This window comes from Micromesistius poutassou, assembly GCF_964030765.1.
Source record: "Micromesistius poutassou genome assembly, chromosome: 9".
Lineage (NCBI taxonomy): Eukaryota > Metazoa > Chordata > Actinopteri > Gadiformes > Gadidae > Micromesistius > Micromesistius poutassou.
Genome location: NC_140279.1, coordinates 2,149,687 through 2,169,890, shown reverse-complemented (window position 1 = coordinate 2,169,890; position 20,204 = coordinate 2,149,687). Strand labels below are relative to the sequence as shown.

General features: G+C 48.4%; 1 protein-coding gene across 1 annotated transcript; it reads left to right on the top strand.

Moving 5' to 3' along the window:
* Positions 1 to 297: 297 nt before the first annotated feature.
* Positions 298 to 19,710, top strand: qsox1 (quiescin Q6 sulfhydryl oxidase 1; the record flags this gene model as incomplete). Its single annotated transcript, XM_084473512.1, has 11 exons — positions 298 to 733; positions 1,646 to 1,746; positions 2,414 to 2,462; positions 3,345 to 3,447; positions 5,799 to 5,889; positions 6,121 to 6,266; positions 8,324 to 8,458; positions 8,613 to 8,742; positions 14,367 to 14,489; positions 15,560 to 15,716; positions 19,311 to 19,710. Coding segments are annotated over 11 exons (1,686 nt in total), but the record flags the coding sequence as incomplete, so codon positions are not given.
* Between the last annotated feature and the right edge of the window lie 494 nt (positions 19,711 to 20,204).

The window sequence follows — 20,204 nt, the reverse complement described above, 5'->3', positions numbered from 1 at the left end:
GAGGGCGGGACTTTCACTAGTTACACGGGTTGACAGGGATATCCGTTTCCTTTTTGTTGCATGTTTGGGGTATTGCTTTGTCAAATATTCATCGAATCTCCATATTTGTCCTCATTGCGTTGTTTTTGTTGTTAATATTGTCCTTTTTCACTGTTGAATGGCGTGCACTGCTCATTGGAAGTCAAAAACCAGAAATTGCGTTGCAGTAGACCGGGATAACGCTACCACTGAAGACCTGCTCCCAGCCCACCAAAATAGGCAGGGGACGCGTCGTCCAATGCAAAATGATCGCACAATTATGCACGATTTGAGCCCCCGCCCCTCCACGGTACCTCTGTGCCTCTAGCCTGCTGGTGGGAGGGCGCTGAAACACAAACCTCTAGTGGAAAAAAGTTAGCATCAGTTTTTGATGTAGTAGTTGGGACTTCCGTGCGTACTGACAGACTTGTCTGCAGCGGGTCGAATATGTCTCGGTTTGCGGATCATATAGGGTTACCTCAGAAAGTTGTATCAGTAGCCACGGTGTTGGTGTGTATTTTACTAATTTTTCCTTCCATTACCGGAGCCGGACTGTACACCGTTTCTGATCAGATATTGGTGTTAACCCCGCAAAATGTGAAGTCGGCGCTGATCAACTCCACGGGTGCAGTGGTCGTGGAGTTCTACGCGTCGTGGTGTGGTCACTGCGTACACTTTTCTCCTGTTTACAAAAGTCTTGCAAGAGACATTAACGGTTCGTACTGCCCTCGCATTGGCTGACACACTAACAATTTCTAGAACTTTGGTATGCTGTCATCGTCCCAGTTTCTTATCTGTTCATATTGCATTCACTGCGTTGCAAAAAAAAAAAAGTCAGCAAATCCGAGAGTATTGCAGTTGCAATTTCCCGAATTGACAGTTTTTAACATGTATTCGGCTCTGGGTTTCGTGTGTTTATTGGAGCATATGATGTGATCAAGCTGTCCAAATTATGTTGCGTACGGAAACCGTCCTACAATTATGTCTGATGCCTAAACATATGCAACTTACAGCATGAACTCTAATTTGTATTGTGATTAGGAGGACACTCTTGTATGATTTATATGTGTGTGTGTGTGTGTGTGTGTGTGTGTGTGTGTGTGTGTGTGTGTGTGTGTGTGTGTGTGTGTGTGTGTGTGTGTGTGTGTGTGTGTCATCATTGATATTGCCATGGGGCTAGTAGTGGAGCATGACATAACTTCAATCGACTACGCTTGTTTGATTGTTCCACTTAGTCAGTGCTTACCGACCTCACACTAGTTTAGTGAATTAAATGTACTGGCAAATCTGCTCCACAGATCCATACAGGGGAGTTCAGGCCAGGGACAGGAAGGTATAAAGGATCATAATATAGGCCTGACGGAGGCACTGGATTCCACCAACGTTTGCCCAAAACATCTGATGCATAGGCTGCTGTTGTCTTGTCTTGCCAAGTCTGCATAAAGACACCGCTTTCATGGTCAGACAAGCACTGGCCGACTTTATCCATCCAGATGGCACAGAAACAACAGTTTCTTTCATCACCATCAGTTCGGTCCACACTGCAGGATATACAACACAGCAGGCAGTCTGATGTCTGCTTCCTACCTTCACCTCTTTCTTTTCTCCTCCTCCTCCTCCTCTTCAGAGTGGAAGCCTGCTGTGGAGCTGGCCGCCATAGACTGTGCTGTCTCGGAGAACAGTCAGATCTGCAGGGAGTACGGCATCTCGGGCTACCCGAGCATTAAGGCAGGTAGACGGGTGTGGACGGACGCACATGGCTGACCGTGACTTGATATAGCCAATCCAAATAAAAGGGAAATACGATAATGATAATATCGCTGTTGGATTAGTAAACATCTGTGTCTGCCGGATGTGCGTGCTGGACAATACAGTTATCTATTTTACCTTGCATTTAAATTCAGTCCATTCAATTGATTAACCTTCTTACTTAGTCATCCATGTTATGTGTGGAAAAAACCCTGGTCTGCACATATACTTCCATTGTTGTCTGAGCGCACATTGAAACAACAGTCTGCATCATTTAGAAAAACATTTAGTAAAACATAAGCAAAACTGTTATGTTTTAGTTTTGCCATTACTAAATGAATATAGGCTTAGTCCACATCACAAGGAACTCCCAGCTTCATACCTTTTTTATTTATTTTTTGGGGTCAAACCCTAAACGTTGACCCAATGGTGGCCCAGTGAAGGCACTCAAATGATCTAGGAAACATCTGTGACTGGTTTGAACCGGAAAGCATGAGTAGTTAAAGCAGGCACATTGGGGGCCCTAGCTATTATTACGCAACACTTTTCTTTAGCTTTTTGCTTCTGTCAGCGATATGTGGATGTCCCCTTCACCCCCTCCCTCGGATCTCATTCACATAACTTCCTCCATTTCCTCTCTTCACAGTTCTTCAATGCCTACTCCACGAGTGCTTCTATGGGAAAATACATCCGAGGTAATCCAACTGTTAGTGCCAGGGAACAAATAGAGCTAATGTATTTAAACCCTGTTGTGACACTCCCAGCTCATGTTGACCTAATTAACCATCCCCACCCTTTGATAACATCGTGATCTTGTCTTTCATTGTCAATATATCTCAACGTTTCAGGTTATCTTTGTGGTACAAGTGGAGCATGTGAATAAAGCGTGTGTCACATGTACATAGTTTCAAGTTTTTTTTGTTTTTTTTAATGTCCATCTCAGTCTATCCGTTGCTTAGCAACTCTCTTTACACAGCCGACTGCAAGATATCACAATGCAAACAAGTTCTTTAGCAGCACCTCGACCGGACGCCCTGCCGCTAGACGGACTGCGGTTGATTTATGTTGTTTGTTTTTATTCAACCTTTTATTTATTCAGGTTTGTCTCGTTCACGTTGAGCACCTAGACTCAGCATAGCCTCCACCTCACCCCTCTTACGCACTTATCGTATGTTGTACGTCCTGGCACTTAATGTACGCACTTACTGTATGCTGTACTTCCTTGCACTTAAAAATAGTACCTAGCATTGTGTAGCATCTTATCCTAGCGGTCTTTGTTGTATACGGGGAAGGGGTTAACCTAGCAAATCTAAGTGCTTGGCACTTGGTTCTATGAACATCCTTACTGTACCGAGAGCCATATATTGTTTCTCTTCTTCTGATCTATGTACTTATTGTAAATCGCTTTGGATAAAAGCATCTGCTAAATGCTCCAAATGTAAATGTAGTAACCTGATGACAAAAAATACAAAAGCTACAAACCAAGATGCCTGCTGTGTAGGTGTATGAGTAAACAACCAGCCACTAGAAGTTACCACCAGTGTGACGATTCTCTGTGTTCCCATGACCCCCTCCAGGATTCTCCCGGGACCTCATGGTTCTGCGCCAGCTGATCATAGACCGGATGGAGGCCCACGAGGAGCCGGGGCCCCCCGCCTGCCCTCCCCTGGAGCCAATAAGGTTGGTGTACCCCACCACCAAAACCAGGGTGCTGGACCTCACTTGTGGTTCCCCGACAGCCACTGTGGTGGCTGGTGGGGAGCCACAAGTGAGGTCCAGGGTAAGGAACGAAAGGGGTGGGTGGAGGGCAGAGTTCTACCACGCCGCCCTGAACTTTTGACCTGCCACATGCTGGAAAACATTCTGTTTACCGGCAAACGACTGTACATAGCAGTGAAGTTGTTTACCTCAAACATGTGACATTCTGTGTACCATTCAGTCATTTTGTAGAGGCTTTTGTCCAAAGGGACTTGCCTGTGAATTCAGATGGATAGGTCACCCAGGGTGGTGGTATGGGGTTAGGCGTTGTGGTAAAGGATGCCTTACAGTGGCTGCAGGCACACTGTGTCGTTGGCTCCTCCCAGTATGTTTCAGTACTGGGAACACCCTAACCACTAGACCATACCCGCCCGAGACCTTCACAGGTGGTTTTGTGTGTGTGTTCTTCTGTGTAGTGACAAATAAAACTTCTGCTTGAGGTCGGATGGTCAAAGTTCCCCACTCACAATTACTTTTTCTTCCCCTTTAAAACAGGGTTGCTAAAATTGCTTTTTATTGGCCATAAAGTAGTGTGTGTGTGTGTGTGTGTGTGTGTGTGTGTGTGTGTGTGTGTGTGTGTGTGTGTGTGTGTGTGTGTGTGTGTGTGTGTGTGTGTGTGTGTGTGTGTGTGTGTGTGTGTGTGGTGTCTGGTTTGCACTCAAACCAGACACTAGCTAAACCAAGTGATTAATTAATAATGTTATTTAAAATCGTATTTTGTGATTGTGTTCAACAGTATAATATTAACCAATGATAACATTGGATAAACTGGGCGCTTATGCATGTTTGTTAATACAGAAGTTAAAGATGTCCACATCATAGGAAACACAGTGTAACAATTAAAGACGCATTTCATGATGACAATGCATGTAGCAAACTGTTGCTCTCAACAAATTGTGGAAGTTTGCTCGAGACGCAGTCAACTCAATCGCAAAAACAGACAACACACAGGGTTGTGGGTAAAATTATCAGCTGGTTGATTCCAAATGGGGAGGGCGAGGTCAAGGGGGAGGGTTAAAGTCCAACATAAAATCTGCCCGGACTGGGGTATGATTCCTATCGGGGCCTTCAGGGGTAAACCTGAGCCTGGGTGACTGACAAAGGGAACAGGGGTGAGACACGGTCGGCATCACGCACAACAGGTGGCTCTCTCCTCATGTGATTCTTACCAGACTGTGGGAGGTTACCACAATCCTTCCTCAAGGGGAGCGCTTCTCTCTGCCTTTGTAGATCGACCAACTCTCCTGTGGCCTCACGGCCGGCAGGTGTTCCCCATTGGCAACCGTGCAGCAGGTGTGCTGCCGGATGATACTGATTGTCAATGACTTCTCCCAGTGTTTGCCTTTTGGATGAAAGGATGTTGTCAGTGTCTCCTTTTTCCCCTTGTGGAGGGTCATCCACACAATACAGACAACTGTTAAACGCAGCTGTTTGCAACCAAAGGTTAAGGCAGTGGTCTTTATTCCCGGAGACCCTTTTCCCAAAATGTAAAAGATATTACTGATTGGGAATCAGTCAAATCTCTTAAATTGATCTTTGAGTTGAGTGCTTGTTTCTTCCGTTGACAGCCTCAGATTGTTATCATGGACGGGATCCCTACGGAGGAATACAACTTCTCTCTTTATCTCTCCCTTGATCCGTTCAGTTTCTTTCGTGTTTCTGGCCAGGTCTAGCTCAAAGGCGACTTGCGTTGTTGCACGACATTTTCCTGTTGCCCTTTCCCTATTGACCATCTCAACCCTCCTGCACCCAAGTCTCTGAGACTACATTACGTCTCTCTAGTGCAACACAACACACCCCTGCCAGCACTCCTCTCCACAACTCTCCCTCCCTTCCACCGTTTCCTTCCTGAACTCCACTCTCTCAGAGCGAGGCGTCTCATTGAGCCAGATTTGGTTAGACACAACAACAAATAGACCAAATGGACCAAGCGAAAGGTAAAGGAAAAGAAAATGATAATTTCTCTGCAGGGATCCTGTCAGACACTTCGAGTTGCAATCTGAGTCAGTGGCAAACACAAGCGTGTTACTCGGATGAACAGTGACGGGCCGCTATTGCCCCAAAGGATTACATTGACGCTTGTTTTGCTGATTACAGCTGCAGTATTCCCGCGCAATACTAGATCAATTTCAAGTTGTTTTTTCATCATAGTCCCATAGACCCAAAATTATTTGAAAATGGTGAAGCTTCCAGAAGTTACTCATTTATAGTCAATCTTCTTCTTTTCTATGTATAGTGTGTTGATCCCAGCACTATGTCTGTTCTCTCTACAGCCAAGCAGAGATTAACAGCTTCTTTGAAACAAACACTGTGGAATATCTGGCCCTGATCTTTGAGGACTCCACTTCTTATGTGGGGAAAGAAGTAAGACTCTTTTTTATGAGTGCATTGGCATTGATCTATATCTGTGGACAAGCATACAAAAGCTCCACTTTGAAGTTCTGCATCACCTAGAAATATAAAATCCTGTGTGTGTGTGTGTGTGTGTGTGTGTGTGTGTGTGTGTGTGTGTGTGTGTGTGTGTGTGTGTGTGTGTGTGTGTGTGTGTGTGTGTGTGTGTGTGTGTGTGTGTGTGTGTGCGTGCTCTCCCCCCAGGTAACCCTGGACCTGTTGCAGTTTGAGAACGTGGCGGTGCGGCGGGTGCTGAGGTCGGAGGAGGAGCTGGTCTCCCAGCTGGGTGTCACTGAGTTCCCGTCCTGCTACCTCTACTACCCCGGGGGGAACGCCACCAGGCTCCATGTGTGAGTTCCCATGTGCCCTTTTCACCCACTTCTATACATGCTGCTGTCAATTGCATCATTCTTTTTTTTATTATTATTATTCTTACCACATCATTCATGGAGTTTCATTCCTTTTTAAAAAAATATATTGTAACGATGAAATCAACAATGAATAATTCCACCACGCCATTTGAATCTGAATGGGAATAACGCCAGCAAATTCCCTACGCTTGAATCATCCCCCCGTAATCATAAAACACACAGAATGCTTTCGTGTCTCAGACCATAATAATCCCCTCACACATCACTTTAATGTGTGTCTTCGGCCAGCGCACACCCCCTTGTTGAACTGGCAACACACGATTCCACGTATCCCAGCACACAGCCTTTCATATCTCAATCCCTGTGAAAATAAAATTGAAAGCTACGAATTATGAGGGACAGGTCATAAAAGGATCTAACAACAGCCAGACAGACTGCATATGTGAACCAGATACGAGCGGAGTCTGACGCAATATCTGTTGGGGGGACAACCGAGGGAACCACTCCTGCCCCTGGAAAGTTCCTTCTAGCTGTCTCCAGAATCAGCCCCTCAATCCTCAATCTTCGGATCGTGGTCGTACGATGTGTATCCCCTCCTGAGCCCCGCTGCTGATTATCCTAAACCCTATGCATAAGAATCCGCTTAAACATCTGCCCCCTTAATGGGATCAGAGCATCAGAATTCCTCCCATTATTCACCGTCATAAAGCGCCTCTGTTGGAGCCGTGGTGGCGTGCTCACACAGGCTGCTTCCCCCTCGCTTTGTCCCCCCCCACGCCCGGCGCTCCAACAACTTGGCATGCAAAGAGAAGCGCTTTTTAGTTGACAAATGCAAAAAGGAAATGATTTATTGCCGATTTATTTATTCACCTCCCCCCATTCTCCCCACCCAGCCACAACCACCGCCACCAGTAGCCCCCCCCCCCCCCTCGCCAAACACCCTTCATCTCCATCACTGTACAGAGAGGAGGGTTTTTTAATTTCTTGCATGAAAACAATGGCAGCGCTTTGCCTGGCGGCGGCAGCAGCTAAACAAGGCCCCGCCGCGCCCGCCGACAGATGGCCTATCATCGCTGAATATCTGATTGATCCTGGGAGTGCTGTGTGTGTGTGTGTGTGTGTGTGTGTGTGTGTGTGTGTGTGTGTGTGTGTGTGTGTGTGTGTGTGTGTGTGTGTGTGTGTGTGTGTGTGTGTGTGTGTGTGTGTGTGTGTGTGTGTGTGTGTGTGTCAATGTGACTGTATGGGAGGGCGTGTCACATCCATCATGCGTGTAATGTGTGCGTGTCCCAGGTGAACGCGCGGCCTCCCGGCCCACCACCCTGACGCGTGCCTGCCGGGGGGCCCCAGGGAGCTCCCAGGATGAATGGGTTCTCCCCACACATCTGTACACTCCCACCGGGCGCGCACGTGTAATTGAGTCCCAGGCCTTTTCTTTTTTGTATTGTTGTCTAGCGAATGCGGGGCCGACAGCATCCATCGTCCCTATTGCCGTCCTCGTGTTTTATGCTCTCTCTGTCGCTCTCTCTTTCTTTCTGTCTGTCTGTCTGTCAGAGAGAGAGAGAGAGAGAGAGAGATCAATCAGGGAAAGAGTTAAGGACAGAACCTCTGGACCAGCACAGATCTGCTCTGTGGCTATGTGAGGTTTATGTCCTCTCTCCATAGGGCGCCCTGTTAGATCTGCATCCTGTCAGGCAGTGGTTGAGGGGCATTGCGTTCACATCAGATGTATAATATTATGCTAACGCTCTTCTGTGGTCCATTACCTCAAACATACAGTACAATAAGGGCATGGTGTCTACATTTAAAACCTGATATAATGGGATCAATGTTGGCAGTCACTACTGGACTATTTGAATCCATATGATATAGGATGTCAGACGTTCTACTTACCAGTCAATCCTGTGTGTGTGTGTGTGTGTTTGTATATGTGCGTACGTGTTTGTGTGTTTGCATATGTGCGTACGTGTGTGTGTGTGTGTTTGCATATGTGTGTGTGTGTGTGTGTGTGTGTGTGCACACCTATGTTTTTCCTTCAGCCAGATCGAGGCGCGCAGTTTCTACTCCTCTGCCCTCCAGAGGCTGCCGGGGGTGGTGCGCTTTGGCAAGCCCAGGCCTCTGTCAACAGACCTCCTCACCAACAACACAGCAGAACCCTGGAGAGCCTTCAACAGGTGAGGACAAGAAATGACCCAACAGTGCATCTATGCAGACCTCAGTTTCTCTAGTTTCAAATCTTTGTGTGTGTGTGTGTGTGTGTGTGTGTGTGTGTGTGTGTGTGTGTGTGTGTGTGTGTGTGTGTGTGTGTGTGTGTGTGTGTGTGCGCAGCTCCAGGGTGTATATGGCGGATCTGGAGTCGGCGCTCACCTACTCCCTGCGCGTCGAGTTAGCCGGCACTGCCGACTTCAAAGGAGACGCACTGAAAGCGCTCAAGGGCTACGTGGCCGTCCTCGCTAAGGTAGGGCTAACAAGCACCGGGCTCTGTGGTAGAGTACAATGCACTGCACATGTGACACCGTCCATAGTTCTGTTGTCCAGTCACCTCGGCAGCTTGCGCTCCTCGTGGAGACGATCAGAAAGCACCACAGACGTGTAGTGACTTCAGGTTGCCACTAGATGGAGAGTGAGACAGTGGAATGGCCGTCTCTCTGTGAAACGCTGGTTTCTAGTAGTTGGCTCTGTTTTTGACGGCTCTACCTGCAGTGTTGTTTTTTTTATTAAGGAGATTTTAATTTAAATGTACCTGGTCAGCAACATTTAAAAAAATATATATATAAATCAGGCTTCCTTCATGCGTATGTGCGAGCGCGCGCGCGCGCGCACACACACACACACACACACACACACACACACACACACACACACACACACACACACACACACACACACACACACACACACACACACACACACACACACAGAGACAGACAGAGGCGGCACGCTTGTCAAGGGGCCAGGAGTGGATGGCATTGACTAGCCAGGACTCCAAAGGCTCTCTGGGGTATTGTTGACCCTCTTGATGTTTGGGGTCCCAGCGGGTGCGGAAGCGTGGATACCATTTCCTCCCCCTCCTCCCCAGTTTGATGCATCCTGATAACCAGTCCCCCCCTCCCCCCCTCCCCCCCCACTCCCTGGGAGACCACTGTCTCTCCTTCATCCCTGCCAGCTGCTCCTCTTCACTCCTTCTTTTGAGGCTCTTGTCTTGTGTGTCTGATCCGTTACGTTCACCGTCGTCTCTGACTCTCCTCTCATTCCAGCCGGTAAACCCCCCAGAAAGTATGTCTCCAACCCTCCTGCCTCCACCAGCCTCCCCCTGTACCTTGATCCTTCTCTGCCCCGTCACTGATGTGGTTTACTGAATAATCCAAACCGCTCCCAGGTTTCCCCCTTTACTTTGGTTTCCTGTCTTCACTGTTTGAATTCATCATCCGTTTTATCCCAATCCCTCCCTCTGTTGTGGTGTTTTCCCGTGTCTTTTGACTTCCATTAACTTATAACCTCCTGCTTTGCTTTCTGTCTGCAATTTGTTCAGATCTGCCTCCACGCCTCCACCCTCCCCCCACCCTCCTCCCACCCTCCTCCCCCCTCTCCTCCAAGCCAAGCCAAGCCAAGCCGGAGCACAGCCAGAAGTGTGCCAGGGAGGCATGGACGTTGTGATGATGAGGCTTGACCTGTGACCTGTGTCCCCATTGGCTCAGGCCCAGGCTGCCTCAGTGCGCTAGTCCGCCACCAATCTCCCTGATTATATCACACTCTCTAGGGAGGCGTTGTAGCAGAGCCCCCCCCCCCGTGTGTGTGTGTGTGTGTGTGTGTGTGTGTGTGTGTGTGTGTGTGTGTGTGTGTGTGTGTGTGTGTGTGTGTGTGTGTGTGTGTGTGTGTGTGTGTGTGTGTGTGTGTGCATGAGCGGAGCAAGTGCCTGTTTATGTGTGTGTTTTGAATTTGAATACATTGTGTGTGTGTGTGTGTTCCAGAGTGCCGTGGCCTCTCCATTAGCTCCGTTTGTTTAGTCAATAGCGGTACCGCCCAGTAGTATTTTAGCCTGACTCCTCTGCTCCCGGGGAGCTGCTGAAAAGGGCTTTTTGTGGTTAAGGAGCCTGTCATTGTTATGGCCTCCCAGACATTGTGACAGATCTCAGCCTGGGCTGTGTATAATCAGCCGCCCGCAGGCTTGTAAGGAGCCGGCCGTTTAGCAACAGCACCCCAACAGAAAGTAATGAGTGGGGTTGAAGTGTTGTCTGAAAGAGAGAGACGGGGTGTACTTTGGAGAGACGACGACGGCGACGGCGGTCGGAACGAGGTGACTTGGTGACCGGGGACGCCTTTCCCCGTCTCCGGCTTGGGAGTGGGGCTGGTTTATCATAATGTGGGCTCAGGCCGCTTTAAAAGGGTACGAAAGTTTTTTTTTTTGCTGTTTGTCTCTTTTGCTCTTTGTCGCTTTTTTTCCGAGTATCCAAACACACACACACACGTACACAGGCGTGTCTGACGTCATTGCCGTGTTGACCGTGCTGAATGTCTCCCTCTCTGTGGTTGGTTAAAGGTGAACGCTGCGAACAAAGTAACTGACCCGCAGTGAGTCACAGGATTAGATGAGGCTGGACGTGACTCAACGTCCCTGAAGAGGTGCCTCTGTCGCCGCGTGTCTCGCCGGTGACACGCCTGTCAGCGATGGGTCCATCTCTTTCTGGCTCTGCTACGGACTTTTAACAGTGTAGGAGTAGACGGTAGAACCAGATAGAGGCAGGACACAATAAGCTCCGGCCCACATAAGCTGCAATAGGGGTCGGTAATAATTATTTTAATTATTTAAATATGTTTTGGTACAACATCAGTTCATTTTCTAATAGCAGTTCTTCAGCTGTGCTTTCTGTCGCTGACTCTGTGTGACTTCGCTGGGGACAGGGAAAGCAGGCACGGCACGGCGGCCTTCACCACTCACCGATAACGGGAAGTGTGTACTGGTGAAGTGCCGAGTGTGTTGTTGTTTGAATGTTGGTATTTACCTCCAGATGAATACTGTTTTTCCTCAACACAGTGTTTCATCAACATCAACACCAGCGAGGAATATATCCCCCTCCTCCCCTCCCCACCTCCCCCCCCTGCCTTTAAGATGTGCAGTCCATTACAAGCCTCCAGGATTTTTTAAATCTCTCAATTTGTTTTTGTGTTTTCGTTCCGTTGTTCAAACCCCATCCCATCATCCCTCGACGTTCCCTCTGAAGATGTAAACATGCAGGGGTGTTTTTTATTATTTATTATTATGTATTTTCTCCCCCCCCCCCCCCCCCCCCCCACCACAGTGGTAGTAACACCACTAGATTTACTGTCTTGTCAGGCTGGAACCGGATTTATGAATCCTCTGCATGTATATGTGGATTAAAGAAGTGGATCTTGGGGAGGCGTGAGAGCATTACAGCCGGGGGATTACACCTCTATCCTGCTTTTCTTGAAAGAAGCCCTTCAACCCTGGGGATAAAACAAGGATTTAAGGGAGTGGGGGGGGGGGGGGGGGGGGTAGGGGGTGAGGGAGTGGGGGTGAAAGGGTAGGGGACTCGGGGCTGAGCCGAGACGTCGGCCTCCTCGCGGGGGAATTCACGCGGCAGTTTTTACGCCGTGATGAAACTGCGTCCACTACACTCACACCCCCAAGTCTAATGTTGACTTGGGATTTGTTGATGCCGTTGTGTCGTTTTTTTCCGCCTGCTCTGATGGTTCTACGCGCAAAGATGTTCCGTACATGAAGCCGGCGGCCACTTCAGTTTCAGGGTCCACGTTAGTCTCCGCTCTGAGGGGGGGGGGGGGGGCGTGTGTCCGGGTCGAGGGCGTCCGATCCATGGGTGGATGGAGGCTGGATGAGGTGGGATTAGACCCCAAGACCTCACCCGTGGCATGCCCCGCGACGCCCCAGCCAACAGATGGACCCCTCATGGGACCCCTGGAGGAGGAGGAGGAGGAGGAGGAGGAGGAGGAGGGAGTTCAAGTGCTGCTGATACTAATCAGATCAAGGAGGACATATTGCCAGGGTGAAGGGGATTGTTGTGGTCAGAGAGAGAGAGAGAGAGAGAGAGAATCATTGATTACAGTGTAGTTAGTTGCTGTGTATAAAAGTTGGAGTAAGAGACACAGATTAATCTGTGATTAGCGGTTGAAAGTCATGTGTATCAATATGCGTGGTTATATAGCCTCTGTGTGATTGGCCGATGACGAACACACAATCCGATCCAGAAGCTCAGACAATGCACGCACACACGCACACATATTGTGTTTCTTGAGAGAGGCAGGGAGTTAAGACCATTAGAAGGAGCACCTGTGTTTTTTCTCCTGGTTAAATTCATATGGGGCCTAATGAGCTTTTCTGACCGGTTAGTAACCAGACTCCACATCTAAACCCATTATATCACTCTCCATTAGCAGGCGCAGATCAACGCCCTTTGGTGTGTGTGTGTGTGTGTGTGTGTGTGTGTGTGTGTGTGTGTGTGTGTGTGTGTGTGTGTGTGTGTGTGTGTGTGTGTGTGTGTGTGTGTGTGTGTGTGTGTGTGTGTGTGTGCGTGCGTGTGCGCGTGCTTCACATTATCCTGCCTGTTTAACCAGGAAGCGGTACGTTTAAAGTATACTATACACTAGGATATATTTTTAAAAGCATTGGTTGAGTAGAGGACAATGTTTTGGAGTTTATCGTAGTATGGTGTAGTGAGGGGCGGCGGGGGGGGGGGGGGGGGGGGGGGGGAGGACTGTGTCAGTGTTCAGTGTGGGAGGTTAAGCAAACCACCAGGGCTCTGTTCCAGGGCTTTGTTTAAGTGGGTAACATTTAATGCACAGATCCTGTTAGAGCTTGATGAATAGATGGACAAGCAGCTGTGTGTGTGTGTGTGTGTGTGTGTGTGTGTGTGTGTGTGTGTGTGTGTGTGTGTGTGTGTGTGTGTGTGTGTGTGTGTGTGTGTGTGTGTGTGTGTGTGTGTGTGTGTGTGTGTGTGTGTGTCGGTACATACAGGCAAAGGGAGTTGAACAGATGGCGGCGACCAAATGAAAAACATTCAGCAGCACAAATCAAAAGAAGGTGCACCTCTGGGAGGACTTTTCTCTTTTTTTTTCTCCAAGACTCTTATTGTGATGTTCTCATCTGGTGTTTTTCCTGTTTTCTATGCCGCCGCTAATTCTTCACCACTTAGCGCTCTCTGTCGTGAGCGGTAACCAAACATAAGTAAAAAAGAAAAATATGATGGTGTTATTCATCCTCGTATTTATGCCTTGAAACAAAGCCACATCCTTTGGCTGGGTCTTGTTCTGCAAAACGTCACAAAGGGAGACTTAACAAAGAGAAGGAAACAGATTTAACCTGCTGATGTGTGTCTGTCTCAGTGCAAGCACGGCGCTTGCCTTTCTCAAATCCAGCACGCCGTCTCCTTTGTCGGCATTGTGTGACTTAAGGCACACTTGTCTGTGTCTGTCTCCGCTCCGTCAACACTGGTCTCAGAGACGAACCAGACGGATTTCCTTTTTCCCAGCACGCAAGCGTTGTATGCTAGTTACAGTATCATGTTTCCTCCATCGCTGCGGTTGCCGTGGCAGCCGATGGGGTAAAAAAGTCAACAAACTGCGGAAGCAACGCTTGAGGAGTGGGTGACTAACCTGATGAGGGCCAAGGAGTGCTTAGTGGTTTAGAGGATGAGTGGCATGAACCAAGCTGTGCATCTCTTCAGCCACCCAGGGGTTGCCTCGGGCGAACCCTGGGTGGCTTGTAACAACATTGTCCGACCACGACTTCTGTTGCAGACCGTTTATTTCTGTTTTGAAGTAACTCTTTGTTTACAACGAGATATGTGTACATTATATACCACTGAAAATGCTCAGTTATATGCAGCCAAACAAACAGCTCGTCATTTTCGATTATTTACACCAAACTATAAAATAAAAAATATCTGTTATTGTATAGATTGTATTAGATATGAGACATGCTAATCTGCCCCCTAGTGGCCAGAAATCAAGGAATGCAGATTTAAGTGAATCTGCACATGCAGACAGACGTGCAGAGAGACATTTATCGATGGACAACACTTATTCCCGGTATGTTCTGCTCCCCAGTACTTCCCCGGCCGGCCGATGGTGACCAATCTTTTGAAGTCGCTGGACTCGTGGCTGAAGGCCCAGGAAGGGGCTGAGGTCTCCTACAGGGACCTCCGGGAGGTTCTCGACGTCCCAGCCCAGGTGGGTCGAGTGAATACACCTCATATCATCTGGCAATTTTAACAAATTAAACATAGATCTTATGTGTGTATACATCGGATGTCTATTGTACATGTTAAACATGGGTGTTAGACTCCCAGCCAAAAGGCCTCCGGGGTTTAGTTGCCCATAGCTTCTAGCTGCTCCTAACGCCCCATGTATCTATACTCACATTGAATCCTTCACAGTTCCAAACAAAAAAAAACCAGACATATTTCGGTTTCCACTTTGTCCTGGCTGTTATGGAGTTACACACACACACACACACACACGTACACACGTACACGCACAGCACTCTGTGTGCTTGTTGACTCTGGAATGAAGCCTGCATGCCTACAGTATACGGCCGCCTGCAAATTGAAAGAGTCACTTACTTACATCATTAGCTTTTAGCCGGCGAATCAATGGATCAATGAATCAATGGGAAGGTATGAACAGACTTAGCATAGGAGGAAATGGACTCTGTATACACACACACACACACACACACACACACACACACACACACACACACACACACACACCCGCCCACTCAGACACGCACGCACGCACGCTCGCACACAAGCCAAATCCTTACTATTGACGTGTGAGTAACCCTGTCAGTCAATCGGCTGGCAAACGGCGGTTCGGTGGGAAGGGGGAAACGACTTTGTGTCAGAGAAAATATGTTGTTGGATTCCGCCGTGGTTCCCCCGCTAAGGCCGGCCGCCGGCCTCCCCCGCGCCGGAGGCGGGCCGGGCCATTAACCTGGGATTGACTCGGTATCGATCAGGAAGGCTGCTCCCAGCGCTGGAACCCATTAACTCGCTCAGGTCTCCGCGCAGGAGACCTCCTTACCTTGGGGAAGGGTTTTTTCCACCAGGAGTTGCTCGGGTGTTTCCGTGCTCTCCGCTCTTCTGTCGTGTGGCCGTGTTGTTTGGCCTGTGTTACGCTCTCACCTCCCCCCCTTTCTGTTTTTCCCTTCAATCTATCACTCTGTCTACTGTACCCGTCTCTCTCTCTACTGCTCTCTCTCTACACCGCTCTCCCTGTCTCTGTCTATCTCTCTACAGCTCCCAGTCTCTCTCCAGGTCCCCAACAGTGGGTTGCCGGCGGTGGAGAGGTGGGTGGGCTGCCAGGGATCAAAGCCCCATCTGAGGCGCTACCCGTGTGGCATGTGGACCCTCTTCCATGTCCTCACAGTCCAGGCCCAGCGCTCCAATGAATCAGGTAGCCACCCGCAATCTCTCTCTCTCTCTGTCACTCTCTCTCTCTTTCTGTCACTCTCTCTCTTTGTGTCTATCAGTCTCTGTCTCTCTCTCTCTCTATCAATCTCTCTCTTTGTGTCTATAGGGCTCTGTCTCTCTCTCTGTCAATCTCTCTCTTTGTGTCTATCGCTCGCTGTCTCTCTCTCTCTTTCTCTCTGTCACTCGCTCTCTTTGGGTGTATCTCTCACTGTCTCTCTCTCTCTGTCACTCTCTCTTTGTCTCTCTCTCTGTCACTCCCTCTCTTTGTTGCTATCTCTCGCTGTCTCTCTCTCTCTGTCACTCTCTCTCTCTTTGTGTCTCTCTCCCTCTGTCACTCTCTCTCTTTGTTGCTATCTCTCGCTGTCTCTCTCCCTCTGTCACTCTCTCTCTTTGTGTCTATCTCTCTCACTCTTTCTTTTTTTTTTTTTGTTCCATCTTTTTTTTCTTTTGGTCCAAGACTGTTAACTGTAAACCGTTAGAGATCTCTGTGGTTGAAACTGGATCAGTATGGTAACCAATATCTATTGGAAAACAAGGGAGTTAAAAAAGAAAACGGCAGGTCATCAACCAAAGCCTAATTGAATAAGTTGAAACGAATCAACTATAACCAGGATCATATTAGCATACCACTCTGCTAGTTGACCACATCATGTATATTCAACTTAAAAGAAACCAATCCATAGGGAAATGAACGGCATTGCGCCTGCTTCCTGACACAGCCACAGATGGTTTCCATATCATATTCAGCAAAGTGCCACCTCAGCTTATTTTTCGCCATCGGATCATTTTACATATCAAAGTGTCAGAACAAGATGGATGCCTCCATGAATTTGAATTGGCGGGGCACCTTACCTCGACATAGATATGGAAAGAAGAAGCACTGTAGGTAAAGTGTTATGATTATGAATATAGATTTACAATATGGAATTCAATATAGAATTGAGAAGTATTTTAATGTGGCCACATTAACTGCAGAACTGCCAGAGGAAAAAATGCCCTAGGGGCACAAAAAAATCAACGTGTGTGTGTGTGTGTGTGTGTGTGTGATCTCTGCGTGTCCAGCCGGTGAACCGTGACACAGGTGTTTCCAGGCGGCTCTCTTCATAGCTGAGCTGCTGTGGTCCTCCAGGGACCCATGGCTCTCCATCTCCCCACGGCTCAGGGGCCCCTTGTGGGGCCGCTCGGCCACAGAGGGCCTGGGGGATGTGGCCAGGTCCTTCCAGACGCATCAAGCACTGATAGTCTGACTGATTCTCACTGTGGAACAAACATAATCCTGTAAGAGCAGAATCATTCGGTATTCACAGAGTATCTGTGGATACCTATTGTTATTTTAGGGATTCTTATTATTTTGTTATTATATTTGTATTAATGCGACATTTTTTTGTTATGTTCCTTTTTTGTTCGTTTTTTTTGTATGTTATAACGTACAAAGATTCCACTTGGTATAATTTATGAAATTCAATGCAGACATCCACTTGTTGTTGGATATGTTGGAGAACAGACATGGACCAGACACGGTACGGAGTTGTTATGGTGTGTAGGATTCAGAGAGCCGTTGTTTGTTCACACATAGGGAGAAGGACTCTCTGAGATCTGTTTGGAGGGAGGAGACGGAGGGAGGGAGGGGGCCCTTGTGTCTTCAGTCAGACAGAAGGGCCGCGGGGAGGTCAGGCAAAGGGTTAGCGGAGGACAATGGCTTTGAAGAGACTGTCAACAAATTAGCCCTGGAATGTTGGCCGCGGTATTTACATAGTGTTTGTGTAACAACTTAACCAAACGGCGCGTGACACACGCGCGCTTGCGTACGCACACATGAGACACGCACACACAGACACAGACACATACACACACACACACACACAGATACACACACATACTGTTCCAGATTTGGGAGGGATTCACACTCTAGCCGTGTTCCTCCTGGGTCTTTGCGTGTGTTTGTGGCAGCAGAGGATGTGTCGTTGTGACCGTGTGAAAAGGGATTATGCTAGATTAGTGGGATGTGAGTGGTTAATAAATTGGCAGATGACCGGTGGCTCTGCTCCTGGTGTAGACATTAATCTCTTTTTCCTCTGTTGTGTGTGTGACACGCACACACACACACACACACACACACACCGACACTCACACACACCCACAGAGACAGAGGTTAATCCTGAGGTTTATGGACCATCACATGACCTGCAGATGGACGACCAAAAAAGGGGTGTCCATCTGGACCCCCACAGACCAACAGACTGGAGGACACACACACACACACACACACACACACACACACACACACACACACACACACACACACACACACACACACACACAGCTAATTCACAGCCCAAACTATTCATAGTGACACCTACGCATATATAATGTATACATATGCATGCATCTGCGTGACCCCCCCCAACACGGAATACGTTTTATTGACGGTCACATACACTTTAAGGTGGATAAAACGTACCCACATTGCCCAGAGTCGTGGGGTTCATCTGACAATGTGCCTCTTAAGCCCTGGAAACAAAAGCGAACCCATTAGCTACTGTAAAATATGGTTTGGTGCCGTTACAGTGCTGAGACAGGGGCTCTGCCAGCGTTCACACACAGGGGTTAACGGTGCTTTAATCTCCTGATAGGGGTATCCCATCCACCTAGATTATTCATCTCAATATGGGTTTGACCCAGCCGCCTGCTGAATCCTGGCCCATATCAGCGTGGGAATCCAGGCGTTTTTTGAAAGGCTGGCGCCGGGCATTAGCCAGGCCCCAGGTTACAGCCCCAGGTTCCCAGCGCATGGGTGTTAATCTGTGACGTTTGGATGGGACTCTTCACTTTATTGTGTATTAGGGTCTTTTCCCCGCTGAGGTTCTCGATCATGTGATTAATTTACGCGTCACATGGTACATTAGAAACTCAACAACACGGGGTCAGCGGGGAGGTTCGTAGTCATGGTGTTCAGTATATGATTGTACATTGTTATGAATTTAATGTGTTTATTCAACCAATTATTACGTACAGTTATTACATCAGGTTGTCCAGATTATGTCAGGTCGTTGTGTCGGTTGGAACTCTGTCCAGATGTTCTTGGTGGTGGAACGCTGTCCAGATGTTCTTGATGGTGGAACACTGTCCAGATGTTCTTGGTGGTGGAACACTGTCCAGATGTTCTTGTTGTAACACTGTGCAGGTGTTCTTGTTGTAACACTGTCCAGATGTTCTTGGTGGACCACTGTCCAGATGTTCTTTGTGGAACACTGTCCAGATGTTCTTGGTGGACCACTGTCCAGATGTACTTGGTGGTGGAACTCTGTCCAGATGTTCTTGGTGGACCACTGTCCAGATGTACTTGGTGGTGGAACTCTGTCCAGATTTTCTTGGTGGACCACTGTCCAGATCTTACTTGGTGGTGGAACTCTGTCCAGATGTTCTTGTTGTAACACTGTCCAGATGTTCTTGGTGGACCACTGTCCAGATGTTCTTGTTGTAACACTGTCCAGATGTTCTTGGTGGACCACTGTCCAGATGTTCTTGGTGGACCACTGTCCAGATGTTCTTCATGTTCTTGGTGCTCTCTCCACAGACGCGTCAGAGCCTCAGGAGGTTCTGAAGGCCGTGCGAGACTACGTCCAGAAGTTCTTCGGCTGCAGGGACTGCGCGGAGCACTTTGTCGCCATGGCTGCGGAGGGCCTGAGGGAGGTGAGGACCCTCTCTGGTGCCGTCACCTGGCTGTGGCTCCGACACAACCGGGTCAACAACCGCCTGGCAGGTGAGGTAGCATCCTTTAGCCAAACTTAGTCCTAAGAAAAGTTCCTAACAATAATCTGGTGCCCACGTTTATACATAATCATTTGTTCATTTCAAGATTTATTTTATGAATTTATTTCATGGAAAGGAACAACATACCACATTTGACCCAGAATCCTATGATTATCTGTCTCTCTTTCTGTGTGTGTGTGTGTGTGTGTGTGTGTGTGTGTGTGTGTGTGTGTGTGTGTGTGTGTGTGTGTGTGTGTGTGTGTCCCCATCGTCTTCCACCGTATCTTCCTCACTTCTCTCCTGGGTGTCGCCCCTGGCCTCTGCTTCGCTGTAAATCCTGATAATGCCACTGAACAAGTTTGTGTGTGTGTGTGGGTAGAGGAGGGGGTTGGGGGGGCCCAGAGGGTGGTAGCAGATCTGATACTTCTCCGCCAACCCTGATGCGGTCCAGGCCTCCCACCGTCATGTGTGGTGTCCATCCATTCTACCTGCCCCGTGCCTGTCTCATCCATGCTCATCCAAGTCTTGTCTATCGGGGCCACTAATGCATCCGGAAAAGCAATCTATCGACCTCTGTAGAAGCAGTTAGTTTTTTTTTTTACGTTTTGTTTGGTTATTGGTACTATTTCATTTGGTACGAGGCGTGTTAGGTTCTCATGGTGTTCCCCGTTGGCTCTATGCAGACGGGAGGACAGAGCGGCCTCGGCTTACAAGCCCC